The sequence below is a fragment of the Salvia splendens genome, chromosome 5 (assembly GCF_004379255.2).
Source record: "Salvia splendens isolate huo1 chromosome 5, SspV2, whole genome shotgun sequence".
NCBI classification, from domain to species: domain Eukaryota; kingdom Viridiplantae; phylum Streptophyta; class Magnoliopsida; order Lamiales; family Lamiaceae; genus Salvia; species Salvia splendens.
In genome coordinates this window covers 16,121,280-16,143,360 of record NC_056036.1, presented here as the reverse complement: position 1 = coordinate 16,143,360, position 22,081 = coordinate 16,121,280, and the positions used below count along the sequence as shown (strand labels likewise).

General features: G+C 37.6%; 3 protein-coding genes and 1 long non-coding RNA gene across 5 annotated transcripts; all 4 read right to left on the bottom strand.

The window, feature by feature from the left end:
- Positions 1-3,674: 3,674 nt before the first annotated feature.
- On the bottom strand, positions 3,675-4,713 carry LOC121803177. Its single transcript, XR_006050929.1, has 2 exons — positions 4,563-4,713; positions 3,675-4,313 (listed from the first exon to the last, which is right to left on the bottom strand). It is a non-coding gene; the product is annotated as an uncharacterized LOC121803177 (long non-coding RNA).
- A 764-nt stretch (positions 4,714-5,477) lies between these two features.
- On the bottom strand, positions 5,478-9,392 carry LOC121803153 (VAMP-like protein YKT61). Its single transcript, XM_042202851.1, has 6 exons — positions 9,047-9,392; positions 8,300-8,397; positions 8,088-8,192; positions 7,906-7,971; positions 6,847-6,933; positions 5,478-5,766 (listed from the first exon to the last, which is right to left on the bottom strand). Exons 1-6 carry the CDS (start codon positions 9,240-9,242, stop codon positions 5,716-5,718), a joined length of 603 nt encoding a protein of 200 aa, XP_042058785.1. The 5' UTR covers positions 9,243-9,392; the 3' UTR covers positions 5,478-5,715.
- A 2,883-nt stretch (positions 9,393-12,275) lies between these two features.
- LOC121804839 (two-component response regulator ARR12-like) lies at positions 12,276-16,173 on the bottom strand. Its single transcript, XM_042204536.1, has 6 exons — positions 15,573-16,173; positions 14,794-14,946; positions 14,272-14,661; positions 14,099-14,175; positions 12,675-13,766; positions 12,276-12,567 (listed from the first exon to the last, which is right to left on the bottom strand). The coding sequence occupies exons 1-6, from the start codon at positions 15,697-15,699 to the stop codon at positions 12,499-12,501; spliced, it is 1,908 nt and encodes a 635-aa protein (XP_042060470.1). The 5' UTR covers positions 15,700-16,173; the 3' UTR covers positions 12,276-12,498.
- Positions 16,174-17,820: 1,647 nt separating this feature from the next.
- Positions 17,821-21,813, bottom strand: LOC121804841 (alpha/beta hydrolase domain-containing protein 17C-like). 2 transcript variants are annotated; one of them, XR_006051218.1, is made up of 6 exons: positions 21,184-21,813; positions 20,609-20,645; positions 20,157-20,393; positions 20,034-20,081; positions 18,279-18,670; positions 17,821-17,962 (listed from the first exon to the last, which is right to left on the bottom strand). XR_006051218.1 is itself a non-coding variant. In XM_042204537.1 (5 exons), the coding sequence occupies exons 1-5, from the start codon at positions 21,483-21,485 to the stop codon at positions 18,410-18,412; spliced, it is 885 nt and encodes a 294-aa protein (XP_042060471.1). In that variant the 5' UTR covers positions 21,486-21,813; the 3' UTR covers positions 18,013-18,409. The 2 variants fall into 2 exon arrangements, 1 of the variants encoding a protein (XP_042060471.1); XM_042204537.1 differs by lacking the exon at positions 17,821-17,962 and having other exon boundaries at positions 18,013-18,670.
- Between the last annotated feature and the right edge of the window lie 268 nt (positions 21,814-22,081).

Sequence of the window (22,081 nt, the reverse complement as noted above, 5' to 3'; positions counted from 1 at the left end):
TGCAATCCTCCGCGCCCACAACTCTTCAACTAAATCCTTTTGGAGTCGAATATGAGCCTCCGTCTGACGCATGTCAGCATGTGCTTGGAGGAGGGCTTCTTCAACGTGAGGTACCCCACCTCGTACATTGGCGGTGGCGACGCCGTGGCTTGGACCGGCCTCATTTTCGTCGTTGGCCCAATCAGTCAGTTGTACACCTTCATCTTCGACAATCATGTTGTGCATAATAATACAGGCGTACATTATATCAGCAATGCAGTCGACATTCCACAAACGCGTTGGTCCCTTAACTGCAGCCCATCGAGCCCGAAGCACACCAAATGCGCGCTCCACGTCCTTTCGCGCCGACTCCTGCCGCGTCGCAAAGTAGGTCTTCTTCGCATCAGATGCGCACCGGATCGTCTTCACAAAGACGGGCCACCTAGGGTATATCCCATCCGCCAAGTAGTAGCCCATATCATGCTGGTTGCCGTTGGCGACAAAACTGATGGCCGGACCGACGCCCTGGCACTGCTCGTTGAAAAGGGGCGACGAGTTGAGGACGTTTAGGTCGTTGTTCGAACCGGCTATCCCAAAATACGCATGCCAAATCCACAACCGGTAATCAGCTACGGCCTCGAGGATCATCGTGGGATTTTTTTTTAAATTGTCGACGGTGGACAACTGGTCGTGGGCGAGGTGCCGCCGGATGCATATAACTCTGCATCCATCGATCAACCTCACGGCTCGTATAGGCATCTAGCTCTTCGTTCATCATACGCTCGTACTCATCCGCATCCCCACCACTACCACCGGCATTACTCATTTCTTAAACTGATCTGGAACAGAAAGTAAGGTAGAGAGAGAGTACTCGTTAAAACAAGTGGTGCGAATGAAAATGACGTTCAAAGCGCGTATATATAGTGTTTTCAAAAGAAAAAAAAAATAAAAAATAAAATCTGACGCCGGTTTGACGCCGATCCGGGACCCACAATGGCGCCGTGAGGATCGGCGTCGGAACCGGCGTCATCGCGCGAATCGGCATGGCCACGCCGATTTTGACGCCGATTTCGCCGACGCCGGTTCCAATGGTTCGGCGTCAGAACCGGCGTCGCGATTTTGACGCCGTTACTGGAGATGCTCTCATATCCATTCTCATTTTCATTATCCCATACCCTATAACATAACAATGTCCGGCCAAGGCGATGACCACCCGCCCTCTCACGGTTGGAACCCTGAATGGTTCGGTTCACAACCGTTTCCTAGTCCGGAAACGGAATATTCGGCCCCTCCTCAAACCCAATATTCGGGCATTCCGGGTAGCTACCGGCCATACCCAATCGACGACCAAGGTGCCTCCGAAGGGCGATACGGGTGGACACCGGATCCTAGGCCGACCGCCCCCTTCCAAACTCTGTCTCCCTCCTACTCGCGGTGTCCGCACACCGTACACTCCGGTGGAGATGGATAAATTGTTCAAGGCGTACTTGGAAATCTCCGAGGATGCGGTGGTTGGCACGAACCAATCCGGCGATCACTTTTGATAGCGCGTCTCTCGCCGGTACAATGAAAACCGGCCGCCGAGAACGATCTAGCGCAACGAGAGTATGGTGCGCAACTCCATCGGCCGAGCCAACGAAGAAATTGGCAAGCTCAATGGCTATTTCCTCCAGGAGACGCGGAATGCCGGGAGCGGCCGGAGTGAGGTCGACATCATCACTGCCGCCCTGAGCACCTATCAATCCATGAACGGTAAGTCGTTCAAGTACCTCAACGTTTGGTAGGACACGCGGACGCACCCGAAGTATATGGGAGGCGTAACATCCTCCTCTAGCGGCTCCTCCAAACGGTCAAGGTTGATATCCCTATCCGACGCCGGCTCCGAAGAAGTGGCTAGCCAACTCGCCGGAGCTAACTTGGGTAGCCCCGACGTCGGACCAAGTGGTTCCCGACGCCGACCGCAAGGAAGGAAGAAGGCGGCGGCCGACCGCCGCCGCTCCCGAACCCGCTCCCTATGCGCCACCTCCACCCCCGAACAACTCGCTGTGGATGCTCTTAGGCCAACTCAATATGGCCGATAGGTCAACTATGACCCCCATGCAACTTCAAACGCACAAGACCATGATATTGGGTCTCCAAAAACAATTGGGGTTAGTGCCGCCGGATGAGTAGTCTTCCTCGGGTAATATTAGCCAATAATTATGTAATTTTTAATTTTTAGGAGTTTAATTATGTAATTTTTAATTTTTAGTATTTTAATTATATAATTTTTAATTTTTAGGATTTTAATTATGTCTTTTTATTTTATTTGTAATTTGTTATATTATTTAGGTTTTTTAATGAATTTTAGTATTATGGAGATGTTTTTGTTTAATTGATTTTTAAATTAATTGTACTCGTCCTTGGAGAAGAGCACAACTGTGGGTGTTGTGCTCTTGCCAGAGAGCAGACAGAAAAAGTGGACCTGGACCCACAATCGTGCTGCTGCCAAGAGCACGGCTGTGGATGCTCTCATTTAAATTAAGTTTTTCTTGAAGTGTGGTTGCTTAACCCGTGTAGATATTCACTATTGGATGAAATGCTATCATACAAAACTTAAAAAACGAGTAGCTACCTTGTGAAATACATTTCCCGATCATCTCATAGTCTAAAACTTAAAAAAGGAGTGGACAAATAACTCGAATTATTTTTACAAATTTTGTGAATGAAAATGAATAGAGAATAATTTTTGTGTTTAAATTCCGTAAACTACTCTTTTCTTTTTTAAAATTCTCACCAAAGTCCAAATAATTTAGATCCTTTTTGAGGAATTACAGAAAAACTATTAGAATAAATAATAGTACTATAAATAATTATGAATAACGTCTCATAGGGTCGTCTTTTAGTTTTTAGTGAGTTTATTACCTTAATTCCAAATTGAAACTGAATAAGGACCCTTTGATCCAAAAATTAAAAGCTGAGATTGAATAAAAAATATATCAATAAATAGTAGACAAAATATCAACAAAAGAGTAATATCGTCATTATATTATCATATGATAATTTTCGTGAGTGTTTTTTTTATATCAACATAGTGTATTATAAATATCAACAATATGACATGAGAATATCAACACAAGTTCAAGAAAATATCAACACAATTTTATTGATATTTTACCTACGTTATATTGAGATTTTGCCTACACTATATTGAGATTTTTGTTTGCATTTGTTAATAAAATCTGCTTATCAACATATACGAAAATTTAAATATAATTTATTAAATTTCATCACCTGAACATCGTCGAAACATATGCAACTGAGATCTCGTTGGAATCCTTATAAAATTATCTTTAATTTGATATATTTTTTATGAAAAATAATTTAAATCAAGAGAGTTCCGTAAATTTAAAGTTTTAAGATGATTCTGATGTGAGAGAATTGACATTAATATCTTTTAAGTTTATTTAATAATTTTATAATTGAAAATATAATTGATGTGGTATTATTTCAACGACTGTATCTTCTAATCTAATGGTTAAAATTTGATAAGATTTGATCTTAATTTGTGATTGCATATATATAAATAAAGCAGATAATGAATTTAATGTATATAATTTTGTATTTATCCCAATATATTGTAATCCTCGCATTAACATTGTAAATTTTTAATTGAGTGGTCGCGCTAGTATGTAAAACCAAAATATAAAAAGGCCGATAGAAATCAGATAATTGAAATATACTAGTTAAAAGCCCATATACATAAAGGGCCATAAACATCATAAAACCCAGTAAAAATGAAACAAAAAAGCCAACAACAGAAAGAGATAAATAGCAGGAAACCCTAAAACAAACAGCGGCGCTTGCTTCTTCCTCTTCCTCATACTCATGCGCTTGCTTCTTCTTGTTTCATTTTGTGGATAGCAGTGGCTCAGAAGTAAAGAATGAGGGTTCACACCGAGAAACTGGGAATTTGTTCAAGGGTGGTTGCCCTTCTCCGTGAACCCCATGATTTCTGTGAAAAATAACCCCAACCGCCCTTGTTGAAAGGAAATGGAAGCATGTACTACTATTATTATCATTACTCCCTCCGTCCCACTATCTATACCGTTACCATCTATCTCTATCTCTCTCTCTCTCACATATGCTATCTTACTGTGATGCCTTGCCGAAGCAATATTATATAGGCGGTGATGATACTGAATTCTTCTGAGCTACTGAATTGGGCAAAGGGTAGACCCGTATCTTGGCGGGGCGACCCGGACGGCATCTGTTTAATCAGATGCAACCGATGGTTATGCAGCCATGGCGGTGCTCTCCTCTTTTGTCCCATCTCTGCTACTACAGATCTGAGCCTACAATTAAATCAACAAATTATTTTCTTCAACTAAATTTCAACCAATTCGCTTTTCGCCTTTATTAACATGCTGATCGACAATCTACTTACTAATTTTCTTAAATTAACCAATCCAGCATGGGTAACGTAGCTTAAACAATTTAAATGAAGAATTTATATTTGTGAATTATTTGCAATCGTACCACAAAATAATTAACCATTTAAAATTAGTGTACTATAAGAGAATGGGGAAGTAAGAAATACTTACAGTGTCCATAATAAGTGTCTCATCTTAACAGACACTAATTTTAATAATACTCCATTAATATGCGGATTGTGGTGGATCGGTTAGCTCATATACATATACTGAAAAATATAATTTCTTATTCCCACAAATTGAACTAGAAAAAATTGTTTTCTTAGTGGTGTTGATGATATTTATTGAGCAAATAAAATTGTTAGCTTTCAAAAACAGAGACTGTACAATTAGAGCAGTTCCTCCCGGGCGTAAAAGCGGGGGCAAAAAGGGGATAAAAATTGCACATTGGAGAGGGAATTGGAAAGGGTGGTTGGCTGGTTGCTCCTCCATCATCTCACTTCTCCTATGATTTCAAGTTCAACAGCCCTCCCTAGCTTTACACACCCATCAGCTGTTAACATGAATATCCCTACCATCCAGGCTGTGATGATAAAATAATTCTTTCCATCTCTCTCGCCCAAATACACATTCCCGCCCGTATCTTTGCCTCTAATCGGATGACGCAACCCGTGAATTACGCCTCTCTATTTGCCTTTTATTACCCACTAACAGATCTGAGCCTCAATTTTTTTTTTCTTTCTACTTTTTCTTAATTTGTCTCTTTTATCAACTTACAAATTCACACTTAAATTCTCCACTTTTTTTAACAATTATCCTGGGATTAGTAATGACGATATTCCATTAAAAACTTACATGTAAAACGGTATACAGCCATAAAAAGAGAAGAAAAAAAAAACTGGAATGAGATGAATCAAAACTTTTGTAAGTTGAGTAGGAGCAATTAAAGGTGAAAATTGATACTCCTTCCGTCCTTTTGCAGTAGAGTTTCTTTTGGGCACAGGATTGAAAAATTGTCTTAAACGACTTCTAGTCCAAAATTGGTGCAACTTTCATCCATTAGCTCTCACGTGTATAGAATGTAAATAAATCAACATAAGTAAGCTGATTAGAGCTATAAAAAAGAACACCAGTGTCGCAATGTAATAACCACTGCCAATTTGCCAACATGATGCAACCTTTTCCAATGTGGTAACAGAGAAATAGGAGGCACAACCAAAGATTTCAGCCTCACAACACTACACAAGTATATAAACACTGCCAAACTTCACATTCATCAACACAATTTAACTATATAAGTGATTATCTCCTTCTTTATGAGCATTTACAATACAGTACAGCATTGATTGGTCTTCTTCGCCTGCTTGTAAAACATCTGTTTCACAAATCCCAAAAGAAGTTACATTAGAAGGATCATAACCACATGGCTTATACGGTTCTCTACTTAAACATCTACAGCACATATATAACTCAACTGATTACAAAATATAAATTTTGGAAAAAAAGACTCAGTTGATTAATTAAGATAGATCAAAATTTATAACTGCTGCAAAATTAAAGTCAGAGGAGCAAAATGAGCTTAACTTCATTTGGGCCTTTTAACAGTATCATGCTTTCTGTTCATCACCAGTAACCATACCATGATGACACCATCTTGGAAACAATTCAACCACAGCTAAACTTATTCAAGACTTGACACAGTGTAAACAATAGAATTTTCAATTTCATTTGAGACCAAAGAGCCAGGTAGGGATGGCAATAAGAACATATTAAAAACAAAACCCTGAGAAAAGGCCCAACTAGAGGCAGGTCAAAAGTGTCGACCCGATCAAACAGGTCCCTAGAAGGGTATGAACCACAGGTACAAAAGGACCAACCATCAATGCAGGCAATTTTGTTCCTTGATATCTAATTATTTTTACTGCATTCTTGTAAATGCACATCTGCAAGTTCTGTAATCAAACTTGAATTTGGCATGCAAAGAAGAACCATAGTTAAAATATTTGAAAACTAAAGAACACAATAAACCGGGGGTGGGGCAGGCAACACATGCTGGATTATCATGGAAGGGCAGAGACGGACAGGAGCAGACAAGTTGGAGCACATATTTCCTTGGCTGGGTGGATCCTGGGGAAACCCAATCCCTTCCTGGACCTTCCCGTTGCCATCAGAACAGCCAGGATACAATGCTAGATCGTGCAATTATTCATTAATTATATAGAAGTATATTCTAGAGATATCGATTTTGGTCATCCTAAAATTTTTTCACCTTATTATAACATTTCTAATGAAATCATATAAGGATGAGAGGGTGCTCAGTATGATTGTGCTGAAACATAGAACATAGTACATAATAGGTTTATGGTTCATAATTCAAGTAATGTCAGGGAAATAAGAGACCATCGATCTTGGAGAATTATTAAAGTAGCATCAGATGATTCAACAAGAAACAAACCTGAGAAGCTGCACTGAGATCTGAACTCTTCTCAACCAAGCTATCAAGCTTCTCACCTCGTTCTAGCACACTGTCAATAGTTTTGTGCTGAGACAAAAGCCAAATACAATTATATCATTATATCAAGGTTAAAAGAAAGGATCGGGTGATGAATATATTGCAATGAGATTAGTGTATTAACTTGGATGCACAAGTAATTCAACAGCGTCGGCATTAAGTAAATTCTAAGCACATTGTTTACAGCAATTCTTTTAGTCACATGCTAGAGTAGCCCATGCAATGTACTCCTACACAGGTTTTCAGTAACTACATACAATCTTCTAATAGTCAATATAACACATGAAATGTGGAATATGAATGATGCGGACCATAGTTAACAAATCAAGTGAAAGAAAAAATATACATACTCCCTCCGTCCCAAGATAAGCGAGACATTTCTTTTTCGCACTCGTTTTGGGAAAATAATACTCTCTCCGTCCGCAAAAAATAAACAAAGTTGTAAATGACACCGGTTTTAATGCATAATTGGTAAAGTAAGAGAGAGGAAGGGAAAATGTGGTGGAAGTAGTGTTAGTGGATTGTGGGGTCCACATTTATAATGATGTGTAGGGTTAAGTATTGGTTTAAAACTTTCCATTTTTAGCCTTAGTCTAATTTTGGTGGACGCCTCAAAATGGTAAAACTTGTCTATTTTTTGTGGACAGTGGGAGTATAAAATAGTTAGAGTGAAGAAAGAGTAGAATAAGAGAGAATAGTATAGATAAGAGTCTTATCTAAATTATTCTCTCTTACTTTACTCTTTCTCCACTCTAACTATTTTATATCATTTTCCCAAAGCGAATGCGAAAAATAAACGCCTCGCTTATCTTGGGACGGAGGGAGTACATAGTAAGAATTTTGAAAAGTTAATAAACTTAAAAGTGATTGACGAAAAAGCGCAATTCGGTTGGTAAGACATTTCCCCTCCAACCAATAAGTGGGTGGTTCAATTCACTTAGTGAGCATGACTGTGGTGTGTGTGAGTTGGAACTCAAAAAAAAAGTTAAAAAGATTACTTACAAGAATAATTTTAGTTTCATCCAACTCCCGCTGGATTCGTAACAGCTTGTCAGCCTCAGCAGGATCCTGCACAGTTACAGGGTAGTATATTAAGTACTAGTAAACTACAATACATAGAAAGAAAAAGAAATACTGTTCACTGCGAAAATAACACTGTTGATTTCCATCAAAGACTAGAACACCTGAAATTTGACAAGTGCCTCACTAAGATAAGGCCATTGTTGGCTGTTATCAGCTTGAGCAGTTTTCCATGAATCACCAAAGTTCTTTAGATATTCATCGAAAACCTGCCAAATAATCAAAAGTTTATTCGACTTCAAACTACACAAAAGGTCTTTTGCCTTGAAATTTCAAAACATTTCACTATAGCATGAGTTTAGTAGAGCCTGCATACCTGGTTGAGCAGTGAAAATGCACTTCGGACAGGATAATGGTCATCCATAAACCCCAATATACACAAGCCATTTCGATTATAGGAATGAACCTTGTACTCTGACAAATAACAACCAACAAAGATGTTATATTTTCTTGGCTATTCAGTATTCATAGACTACCTTGCAGTTGAATAAACAAGCAACTAAATTTTATGCACACTGCATCAAGCTATCAATTTAATTTATCAGTAATGAACAAGAAAGATAGGCAAAAAACATAAACTAGCCATAGCACAATCCCCCAATATATAAGGAGATCCATCTCCGGAAATTCTTTCCGGGGACCTTACATAAATCTACGAGTACTTTTCATTATGGAGTTTATATCAGCACTATGTTAGAAGTTATCATTCTTTCAAGTTTCAAAATACACATAGAAGATCAAGACACGATAAACCAAAAAATTCTATCTTTCTACTCTTTCAAATATGAAATAGATCAATGAGTCATCATCCCAGCTAATATTTTACAAAACCAGAGCAACTCTTAAAAGTTACTCATAATAGAGGAACAGATAGAAAAAAGAACAAAATTTGCAATTCGGACAACAACAGATAAAACCAGCGGAGATAATACACACCAAAACCCTAAAAAATATGAATCGAAACACAGCGCAAACCACCTAAAATCCGCACAATCCCTAGACTACCCAAACCAAAAAATAATCAAGCAAACCCATTGATCAGCAAAGGTCAAAGAATACGAACCTTCATGCTGCACCGATTGGCGTTGGCCGGGCGGCGAACGTTTAGCTACGGTCCGACCGACAAAAATAATGAACTCCTTAACGCTGGGGCGTTGGAAAAATCCGAAGCTGCTTAGATCCGTGGCGTTCACCAAAATAACCGGATCTGCACCCTCCGGGATGCATTTCAGTACCATCAGCGCCGTGATCTTCACCATATTCTATCTCTATCTCTCTCTGTGCGACAAACAAGGAGATTTTTCAAAATTTTCTCTGCGTAATTCGTTAAGGAAGGCGAGAAACACTTTTTTCGGTTTGAAATGGGTACGTGCTGATGGATCTGATGCTCCTTAGTTTTTTTACCTCTACATTCATCCATATCGTTTACTTATATAGTCCTACTAATATTTTACATTTAATCTTGCCAATATATTTTCAAAAGACCATAAATTAATAGTTTTATCAATTTGTTTATCAGTTTAATTTTTAAAATATACTAGTACTATTAAAATTATAGAGATTTTAGAAAAAAGAAAAAAAAATAGTGATGGTAAAATAACATAAAATAAACTGAATTTTGACAGACATAACAAAAGATAAAATGAAATTATTTCTGGAAATAAAATAACATTCTACGTATTACCCATATTTTGTTAGAATTTAATTGACGAAAATACGAACAAAAATAGGGACGTGGAGTAGATTTTATTCCAATGAGATATGATGAGCTGTGTGTAGACTCTAGAAGTAGGTCCAAGGGATTGGATTCTTTTTCAAAGACGACTAAAACTGTTGTGGAACATTAAATTGGTATGAAGTAGAGAAGTACTATAAATCAATTTATAAATACTCCATATTTTGTATTACTGGGATTGTTTACTTCTAATAAATATTAATTAATTAAAACATTATCAATTAATTAATTCATCTATTCACGGATTATTTTTTAAGCCGTTCATTATCAATATTTTAATCACAAAAAATAGTAAAGTGAGATAAGTTAATGAAAAAAATTACTGAAATATTTTTAATTGAAAGTCACAATTCGAAAAAAAATTGTGTTAGAAAGAATGGGAAAAAGTGATGAGTTACATTATAATATTACTCCCTTAGTCAAACATATTTTTTTTGGGTAAATACTTTATATTCTCTTAATCTATTTATATTTTTTTAATATAAAGTTTTTTATACTTTATTCTCTTTTTCTAATTTAAATATCAATTTCAATATCAATTTCTCAAATTTATAACCAAAGTATAGGAAGAAATAGTTCTTGAATGAGAAAAAAGAGTATAAGAGCATTCGCAATGTGGCACCGATCAGCCGCCCAATCAATCGACGCCTATTGCATGAGACGCGATTGGCGGTCGATAGATGCCAATTGAACCCCCGATCGTGACATAAATCGTACTCCATCCGTCCCAAGATAATTGAGCCAAAACTTTTCGGCACGGGATTTAAGAAAATGAGGTTTTATTAGTAAAGTGGAAAGTGAATAAAGTAATGAGTTAATAAAGTAGAGAAAAAAAAAGTAAGAAAGAGAACGCCAAAAAAGGAAATGACTCACTTATCTTGGGACGTCCCAAAAAGAAATGTGAGTCGCTTATCTTGGGACGGAGGGAGTATTTTTTTTACTTCACCCCTATATATACACCCCATTTCTCTCCATTTCATTCACACACACCTCTCCATTCTCTCTCAACTACAAATTTTCTCTCTCTAGCAATAGAATGAATCCCGATAATGACTCCCTGAATGCCAGTGAGTCCCAATTCCATGGCGGCTATCCTCCGTACCCCGGCAGTTTCCCTCCATACACTTCGCATACTGGTGCCGGCAGACCGTTCAACCCCCTCGCACTATGGGGACGAAGTCTATCGGCCCAATATGGACGGAATCATCGATTGATCGGGTGAGTGTACCGTTGTCCCGCCGACCAATCCTCTCTTCAGTACCGATGAGAACACGCTGTCGGACTTAGATCTTCTAAATGAGGATCCCAAGCCAAGGGGGAGGGGGGAAGACGAAAGGGATATGGAGATGGAGGAAAGGGAGGGCAACGACCAGCGAGGGTCGACGTGTCTGACGACCCGATAGTGTCGAACATGTAGACACAAGGAGGGTTCTAAGGGCGTATCATGGCTAGATACGCCTCAGTGAAGCCTGAGTGGGCAAAGGGCCACAACAGGGGCTAGCTCCGCAAACATTGGGACCGGATGAGGAACGACATCGCTAAATTCCATGGCATCTACGAGAACAATCTTCGGATGATAACCAGCGACCATTAGTATGGATGATGTGAAAGAACTGTCGCTCTGGCAGTTCTCCCAAGACGACATTTTTCCTTTGTTCAAGCACTGGGAGAGCTGGCGGATCATGAAGGAGGTCCCAAAATTCCAGACGGGGTTGGAGCCGAACTCCCCGAAACAGACGAGGCTCGCGGTGTTTGTTTTTTTTCTATGTTTTTTTGCCTTCAATTTATTTCGTCTTTGTTATTTTATATTTGATAAATACCAACAATCAAAATTTGGTCTATTCCATGAACTTTAAAATTGGAATATTAAGTTACTTAGTTCTAACTTTTCTCAATTGTCTCATCCATACACAAAATGATGTGTGTCACTAAAATAAGTATTTTGGTTTTATATTATTTTATTTTATTTTCTTATTTTATTAGAAGATTGTCATTTTTAACATCCCAAAAAGATGTTGAGTTGTGCATAGATGATAATTGGAAAAAATTGAAACTTTATAATTTATTATTCCAATTTCAAAATTCATGGGATATACTAGAATTTAACAAAATTCTTAATTTAAATGGCTATTATCCCAATAAAAAAATGCCAAAAATGAAGAAGATTGATTGATCATTAATTCCGCGTCAAAGGGTTGTTGGTGCCGCATTATTATTGAAGAAAAAGAGCAGTAATTGAGTTGAGTGAGAGAGATGAGTGGAAGATGTACATTGGTGATTCTTGTCTCTCTGTGTATTTCACCATGTTTTGATTTCAATTTTACAGTTTGTAGCTTCCAAACTCTATTTTATTTACGCTTTCAAAAAGTTTAACTTGTGCAGGAGTTTTTTTTTTTTTTTTGTTACCCTGTGCAGGCTTGGCTCATCTCACTTTTTAAGGTTAGAATATTGGAGTAAACTTCTCTTAGTGAATCTTTTGTAAAAATTTTACAGAAATCTTTTAATTTTGCTGCAGCTAAGAATCAAAGCGTATATAACAAACAAAATTCTGAACGCATTTGGTCAGTGCTGAAACATTTATTCATAAATTCTAAACTCAAGAAAATCCAAGTTTCTCAATGCTTAATATAACTGGGGACTTACAAGAGGAAAAGTATGACAGAAGGGGTAAATTCAAGCTTGCTAAAATGGACCACAGAAATGATAATAATGGTAAATATAGATACAGTCTTGAGTGGAAAGCCCCTATTTCGCGCTGGCACTTGATGAAGACTCGCGTGCTACATACCAGCTCCAAACGAGTAATTGTCAAACGCAAACTCACCATTTGCCACGGTTTCATCTTTTTCCTACAAATCAACGAAACATGATACCGAGTATATGTTAATAACATATACGTATGTAGTAGTCATCAAAGTTTTCTATGATAGAATAGTACAAACTAATGATTGTCTACCCGCTTGATCATAGCATTCACCAGATCGTCCAGCGAGTCATAACCTTGAGGAGTCAATCCTGATGGTAACTTTGGTTGCTCGAAGAGGAAGTCCTCGTTAGACCTTGGTATGGATTCTGTCACCAGTTTTCCATTCTGCTGCACAAGAGCCGAAGCACCACCACTCAATCTGCCACCAGTATACATATCCATCTTCTGGTTCACGCTTCCGCTACCATGTCTTTGTTCTGACCAACTCTGGGCCATATTCTGCACATCACCCATCTGCCCAACCTGGCACTGCATTTCTCTTGAATCTTCGAAAGGTGGTAAGGCCAAGCCAGAAGAAAGATCAATAGGGTTGTTCTGTAAATAAGTTCCGTTAGAAGAGTTATTATCTCTCAAACCGTTAAGAGGCAACTGGCTGTGAAAAGGCTCAGCAGAGAGCAGGGTGTTTGGGTGCATTTTAGATGCATCGACTCTATTCTGCCAGTTCTCATTGGTGGGATCAGACACACCATTGTTGAAGGATTCTGAGGTAAAGGGAGCCGACTGATTACCAAACCGTCCACCACTCAGAGGCTGTTGTGTGTTTCCATGCAGCAACAGTGGATTACTCATGGGACTATTCAACAAATTGTTCGAGCTGCCTAGAGCTGCTCCAGTACTGCCGGTTCTGAAAATTCTAGAGTTGTGGATACTAGTAAAATTTGCAGTGCCCTTATTGTGTTGCAACTGATCCAGTTCGAGAGACGGCTGAATTCCTTGAAATAAACTTGGAGTTTGATTGGAAGTTGGAAGGACAAGATGCATTTTCCCAAGTGAATTGATGGAGCTGCTCAAGTTTTGAGCTAGACTCGGCTGGACTAGAGTGGATGGAGTAAGGTTGCGCATATTCACATTACCAGGACTGTTTAGTCGACCAAGCATGCCACCCGGGTAAGATGATAATGCAACATTACCTAGTCTTGTTCCACTAAAAGTCCGAAAATCTCCAAACCCATCCAATGAGCCCATATGCATGAAACCAGAATCCTTAACCCCAAGTGCAGCAGCCATGTTTGCTTGCTGGGTTGCAACCGTACTAATTCTCTTCAGGTAAAGCCTGTACTTCTGCAGGGCAGCCCAAAAAGTGTAAGAAAAATTACAAGAATTACACTCAAAAGAGAAGATAATTTTCTTTGCATCCATCAATGCTCATAATTTCTCGAAACTCCAAAATGCAGAAAGATTAGAAAGGTTTAGACATGTAGAGCAAATGGATGGTCTTGAATAGGAAGCTATTACATTAGGTCTGTTAACGACATGCTTTGAGTTATATCATTGAAATCCTATTCACATAGTTGATGAGCCCACTAACAGCCGAAATGCTTAATAGCAGTTTTGAAGAATACAAATATTTTCACAGGTAAAGGAGAAAAACATAGGTCGAGAAGGATTATTGCCTGGAGATGGCTCGCCACATTCTCCCGGGTAAGGCCTTCGACGTTCATCATGTCCAGAATTCTCTTAGGAACGGCCTCTGCATGAGAAACATAATTAAAAGAAATTGGAAAGTGAAATATCAAAACAAAACAATTGTGTGGATATCAAAAAGTAATGAGTTAGAAGATCTCACTTTCAATTCCCAACTGATTAACTGCTTGGACAAACTTCCTGTGAAGCTCAATAGTCCAGACAACCCGGGGTTTCTTCTGTGTACCATTGTCTTCATATTCATTATCATTATCTTCGGTCTCATCATCATCGTCCTTCCTCTTTCTATTAAATTTTCCATTCTGGTCAGTATTTCCTGCCAAGGGAGACCCATGACCTTCTCCACTTGCCGGATGAGCTTCGGTTTGATCATTCGATCTATTCTGGTTCTTAGAATCAACCTTTTTCCTCCTTATTACATGCTGCCAAATGTTCCTCAGCTCTTCAATCCGAATAGGTTTCACCAAATAGTCGCAAGCACCATGAGTAACCCCTTTCATTACGAGCTTGGGATCACTATTCGCTGACAGCACTGCACCAGAATAGCATCAATAGCGGATCAAACGACAGTGTACGTAACAAATTCTTGAAAGAGCATATATATATACAACCGGGAAACCGTTAAAGATTTAGCTTGAGGATTAGTTTGTCCTGGTGAACTTACTGATAACAGGTAGATCCATTTCAAGACCAACAAGCTCCAGAAGCTTAAAGCCATCCATGTCGGGCATGTGCACATCACTAATCACCAAGTCGAATCTGTCTTTCTTTTCCCTAATCATCTTCAACGCAACCCTTGCTTGGTTCGTTGTAGTGACTGAGGAAACAATAAATGTCTTTCATGAAAACAGTGAATTCAGAAGTTCACAAAATTTATAAAAGCAGTTCACATGAACCAAATGATTCAAAATCCTGGATTCACTTGGAAAATAAAAATACCAGACATGAACTTTTTAGACAAAAAGTACACTAGAACCTTTCAGATTCTATAAAGCAGCAATTTTTCTATTTCCTTTGTAGTGAAAAATCAAGGAAAAAGATAGCTGGTTTATGAGTATATGAGAGTCGCAATATATAGTCCCTGACAAATCACCTTAACAGATAAAAAGGCACAATAATTAGATGATACAAATCATTTTATTTCATCTGCCTAACTATGCAAAATTTATCATTTGGATATCCAACTGGAGCATATTGGTCACATAATTGAAAATCTATTATCCGAGTAAAGATAAACAAAAAGTTCACAACATGCTTATCAAGTCAAACACACTGACATAGCAGAATTCAGAAACCCTGACAAGAAAAAAGAAACATAACTAAACATGAATTGAATTCAACAACAGTTCCTAAGAAAAGAAAACAACTTCAAGCACATATCTTTAGGCAATCAAAACAACTCAATTAAACTCAAAATCTAAACTTCGAAGAAGAAAACCAAACCATTGTAGTGGCATTTTCTGAGCAAAGTCTCCAATAACTTCAAGCAAGTTGGGTCATCATCAACAGCAAGAACACGCATCCCAACCGGAAAATTCTCAGCATCCCCTCTAATTCCTTCCACAATCATTTTTGCACAACTCAAATATTCAATCCACAGACTATTTCAAGAACCCAAGTTGACAAAAAACCAACAAACACTGAAATCAGAGGCTAAAAATCAAATCTTTAAAACCCCCAGATGCAAAAGGAGCTTCTTTTTGGTATCCGATATTGAAGCATTGACCGAAGAAGATAGTTAGATAGGGAGAGATCAGAAACAGAACCACAAAGTACAGAGCGTGTGCGTGTGTAGAAAGAGAGAGAGAGAGAGAGAGAGAGAGAGGGAAAAGGGGGGTTAATTGAAGTAGATAATAGCTGTACGAGTGGACAATGATGATGATGGCCAGTGCACTGTGATTGCTTTCAACCCAACACAAACACCAAATCGTATCTCCCTCTCTCAGCAGTGATTTGTGAGAAAGGGTGTGAATATTTTATACAGATGATTGTGTGCGGTGTGTGTGAATAATGGAGCTTTGTTTATAATCTGCTGCTTTCAACTTTTTCTACCTCTCTCTCTAGCACGCAATTTTTATTTGGTGGAGTGGAAGACTTTTTGGATTTAATCGGGTGTTGATCATCCCTACCATGAGTTCAGTAGATCCTAGTTAAATTGGGGATCTTGGCCGTTGGATTTGCAACAACCAATAAATTTTGCACGTGTTTTTTGAGATTTAAATTAGGGGAAGTTTGCTGTTTTTGGAAATTTTAAGGTTTTCTACGGTAATGATGTATTTATGGGAGTTCCTTACCTGTCCCTGAATTTATGACTTGATATTGGTATTTAGTTAAGGCTATTTTAGGTTTTTTTTAATGTAATTCATCTTAAATTACGGTGGTTAGATCTTAGTCAATCAGAATCTTTACTTGAATGCTAATGATATTCCCATTTTTTACTTTTGGGGAAATCATTTGCAACTTTCAGCATTGCAAAATTTTCGTATTTTGAAAAAGAAAAGGTTACTATGAATGAAATCTATGTAACCAAATTCAATTGCCTTCTTCTCTTCATCTTTTCTATTTATTTATAAATATTCTAGTTGGAAGGGTATGAATCATTCAAGACTCACAAATATTGTTTCTACTATTTGATTTTCATTACAAAACCTCTAACAGATATGAATATTGGGATTTTCTTATCACAAAATAAATATCGCTAGCATATGGCCATAATGGTGAAAGGGAGACAATAAAGTCTTGTTTGATAGTATACACTGTGACAATCTATGATTTGGAACTTTCCAATTACTTAATCACCTTCAAAACACCCAAAAATTAAGTAACACCAATGATATCTTCTACATTCATATTCCAAAACTTGAAAGTTCTTCTTTATATATACGACTATCTTTGTTCAAGATTAAGTTTGTCTTTTGGATTATTTTTCTTTTTATTCCCATACCCATAATATGTGTAGGTGTCATTCGGTTGATATGATTCGTTATCATATGATCATCCAATTAGGATTAAGTTCTGAGATTACTTTAGTTAGAGGTGGTGGCTATGACTCATTATCATATATATCTAAGATTAAATCGTGAAATTCAATATCATAAACCAAACATAATACATATTCAATCCTCCCCCGTCCCATAAAAATATGGAATTTGAGATGTCACGAAAATTAATACATAAATGGTAAAGTAAGAGAAAGATAGAAAGAAAAAATAATTATAGTATTATTAGTAAAAATGAGTCTCACTTTATTAAAAAGAAATAAGTTACCAAAATAGAATAGAATATTTTTATGGGACATCCCAAAATAAAAAATATCCTTATTTTTATAAGAAGAATGGAGTATTATACTATTATCTTTCAAATAGAACGGACCTACAGTTTGTTTCTTTCCATCTTGTTTCCTATTTTTGGTAGTTTTACTTTTATGGGTTTTCATCATTCATCATGACCCAGAGTTCAGTTGAGGATCTTGGCCGTTGGATTTTAATAAATCTACCAACATTTCCGGCCCTTGTTTCTTGGGTTGCATTTGAAAATTTTTAATCTTAATTAGTTAAAAATATTTATCGGAGTGCGTGTATGGTTTAAATTACTGTTATAAATCAGAATCTTAGAAATTATTTCCAATTTGAATGCTTTTACTTAATCCTTTTTTTTGGAAAATTTGAAAACTATGGACTGGAATAATTTTCATTGATATACAGATGAAGTGTACAAGATCAATGTAAAATCAGAGGACATGCCATATAGAAATACATGTTTTTTATTTATTTTTTTCAGGAAAAATTATGCTAGAGATAAATAGAGGGAAAGAAACCAACAAGAATCTCCACCTGCGAGGAACATGCAATAATCTCAAAAATAAATCAATAAATATGTAGAATAAACAATAAGGAAAAGCATGAAAGAATTGTATAGAGCCTCAGCAGGTGTATATGCACAAGAGTTCACATAAATGTTAGAACATCATCACAACCACGTTCTCACGAGCATAGGCACTATACGAGAATGAATAACGGTGCATTGTAAACAATCTATTACTACACTAACTCTTGCAGCTAAACAAAGGAATTCTAGTAGTATACACTAGGTGATGATAAGTCGAGTTTTCGGGAAATATAGGCATCACAGACAGCAAATCAATTTTACCTTGATGGATTGCGAAAAGCTGTTGCGTAGATTGGATCATATTCAATCTTGATATGCATCTTCATCCCCTATACAGCTCTGCAGCTGAATTGAGTAACTGGTTTTGTTGAGGTGAACTTCTATGAATAGAGCTATTTTTTTGTAAACATCATGCATTTGTTGGTTTTTAATTCTCCCGAGGCAGGGCTAGGATCAGTTTGCATCTTGTCTCTTTTGGAGAAGGAAAGTTTTTCCATTGCATTTACGAATTTCCTCAAATGTTTGATGTACTCAGGAAATGTTTCTATATTGCAGTGGCCTGCACCTTTAACCCACAACGGATCATATTTCTCCCTGGCAAGCTCCCATAGTCGCTTGCCATGTGAGAAGTCAACAATCTCATCATTTGTACCCTAGAAGCAAAATTCCATATTTAGATGCAAGAAATAAAGAGTTGTCACCAAAAAGAAGGGAAAAATGACACTATCTGCAGCAGTAGGCATTGATTGCATCCTACATTATCAGAAACCTTAAGTGGCAAATAAGCAAATTCTGGTACCAAATAATCGGAGATAATTTTGAAGATAAGTATCAGGCTAAAGGAAGATCCAACAGCTAGGCTTTAAGTTTCACCTCTTGGTCTTAAAATCATGAACGATAATAACTAGAAAAGAGATGAAAGCCATTCTTAATTCATCCTAAAGTATTGCAATATAACGGAACTTCGTTTCTGGACGCTAGAAGGAAAACTTGCTTTCTGTTCCTTCTTTTGAGAGACTGGAGACGCTACTGATCACCATCAATAAAGAAACAACACTCCTTTTATGTCTGTTAGTACTACCTACACTCTAGTATCTGAAGTATTACATACAGAAGATTTTTTCTTTCTTTCAAAGTGGTAAAAAGCCTATGCCAAGAATTAATTATGTAGTTCTGTCATAGTTGAGGATGATCAGGACATTGTATTCCTCTGTGTTGCTTTTATGCTACATCCTTACAAGATACTTAATGTTCGACAACTACAGCTGTAAATGTTCAATTAATATCCGTAAAGGAAATTTTGCAAGAAATCCAAATACTTGAATCAGAGTTTTGAAGCCTATAGGATTAGGAGCAACAATATATGTATGGTCTATTCTTGGTTTCTGTACAAGATGAAGTTGACGAGTCCAATTCCTACCTACTTGGTAAAAGGTTCATTAAGAGTGAGCATCAAAACTTTATAGCTACAGCATTAATTTAGCCAGCCAGCCCCCCATCACACTAGTAAAGCTGGCTTTGAGATTCAGCTTAACCAACAAAGAATTCACATGGATGAGGATTATCATCCAACTAGGGCGGACACAAGGAGCAGTATAAGGTCAATGCCATAGCTGGACAGAAAACATCAAAGTACTTAATATGCCTTATTGTAATTAGAAGAAGAAACATTTATTATCATGTGGCATTTTCTAGAAATTTAATGGCCATTATTCCTGAGCCAGGACAAAAATAAATGTTTCCTTAAGTTATTGAATCAGAATCTCACTTCTAACCCTCACGGTCCGCACCCTTCATGATTGTGCCAGAACAATATCAAATCAAATCCTGAACTAAAATATCACTGCATTAAGTATGGCCTGTCCTCGAATTTTAAGGTTGTTTTTTGAGGATTTTAGGTGCCTTGTGGATCAGCTTATAGTTCCGGACAGATTTTGGTAAGAGTTTGACGCAGCGTATACTAAGAGGCGCAAAACAGTGCCAACACATAAAAGAGAAAAGTTGCAGATTACTTACATGTATTACTAGAACAGGGCAGTTGACATTCCTTATCTTGTCTATGTTCTGCACAGAGATTTTTCAGTTAGACAACATCAGCAATAGTAGCAGAAGATATCTGTCAAAAGGTTGAGAGCTTACTTTGAAAATGTCGAACCAGAATGTGACCTTTACATTATAAAGAACTCGTATCCCCGAAAGAATAGCACTGTGGAGAACTACACCTCTCAACATAGGAAAGCGAGATGCAAGATGTAACGTGGGACCGCTCCCAACAGATTGGCCGTATAGAATGACATCCTCTTGCTTGATCCCATACTCGTTCTTCAAACATTCATAGACAGCCTCAATGTCGTAGTATGTGTTTAATTCAGACGGCTGCAGCAATTGTAAAATTAGTTTACTAAACCAAGTGGTCAATGCTCAAAATTATAAAGAGTTGTGTACTCTTTTTACAAATTATAATTCCATTTACCTCCCTTTACAAGGTAAGTTTGAAGCATAGATCACCTTTATGTTGGATAATAATCATTAATCATTAAACAGTACTATAAAAGGAATCTTGACATTAGTGCATGATCAAAATTTCTCACCTTACCAGAGGATGCTCCATATCCAGAATAATCATAGCTGCAACGAGATGAAGAAAATAAAAGTCATTAAGAGTGAGGTAAGCATATACTAGCACAACACAAAACACTATCCAATCCAACTAACACAGATCACTTGCCAAAAAAAGGGATAAAACATAAGTGCTTGCAAGAACTCTTATCTGTTTGTGTTACTAATCAAATCCCAGGATTGAAATTTTATCCATACAAATATAGAATAAAACCATACTCACAATCAAATTGAAGCAAACGACAAAGAATGACAGATGAACCCTATCCTGAACTAGAATGCAAAATAACATTCATCACCATCAATTCAAGCAAAATTCAGAATCCCCAATTCCCAAACATCAAAACTCTAATCACCAATTCCCCACACAATCTCACCCACATATCCAATTTTTGGATCAAAACCACCTATTTTTGCCATTTCTGGAAAAGGTCAAACAAGCCATCACAGATTCACAGAGCACCTCAAGCAACCCTAGAAAAAGAAACTAAAAATCCAAAGCCCACAACACCCAGAAAATCAAGAATCACGAAGTCTACACACGCACCTCATGATGTTGACACGTAGATGCGCTCTGAGCTCAAGAAAGAGCTCCAGCATCTGCCCCAAATCGGCGGCGTTCCCGTGAGAATAGAGCAGCGTAAACCTCCCCGCCGGGTGCCTCCAAAACGTGGCCACAATTTTATTCCCGCCCTTGGTGTCCAATAAATGCACGTCGACGTTCTTCTCCGGCGAAAGCCCGCTCATCACCAGCTTCCCCTCCACCTCATCACTGTACACGTCGTACGTCGGCGGCTCCGGCGGGAAAAAGGCGAACTTTGCAGCCACGTTCGATGTCACATTTCCCATTTGGTCTATTCAATCAAATGCACGCCAATATTCCACCTTTCAACCATCAACAGCCCTGTTTAATTTTCTATTTTCTCGGGTTGTCAAAATATCGGATTTTTCTCCACCCCTTTTTTTTTTCTCCCCGTATTATTTATTAGTCTGCCTTCTCCCTATTTCTCCATCTTCTAATTTTTTTAAAGTTTTCTGGAAATTTGGGCGGTTTGTGTGTTGACGACGATAGAGATATTGGAAGATCCGATCTAAGCGGGAGAAGGAGACAGGAGAATTGAAAGAAGCGAAAGAGAGAAGGGAATTGGATATGTATCTGTGTGTATGTATTTGTGTGTTGCATGTTTGTTTGTTTCTATTTTTTATTGGTTTCTGTACACTTTTCAAACATGCAAATATTTTTATTTTTTATTTTTACTCTTATTTTCATTAGAGAATATCTTTTTAGGTTCACGAACTATGTCAAAGTATCATTTTAAGTTCGTGAACTTTGAAAATGTCATTTTAGGTCCGTCAACTACAAGTTAATATCATTTGCGGTATTTTAAACCTTTTCTGGACGAAAATGCCCTTAAGGCATTCAAAAGACAATTTGGACAATTCTT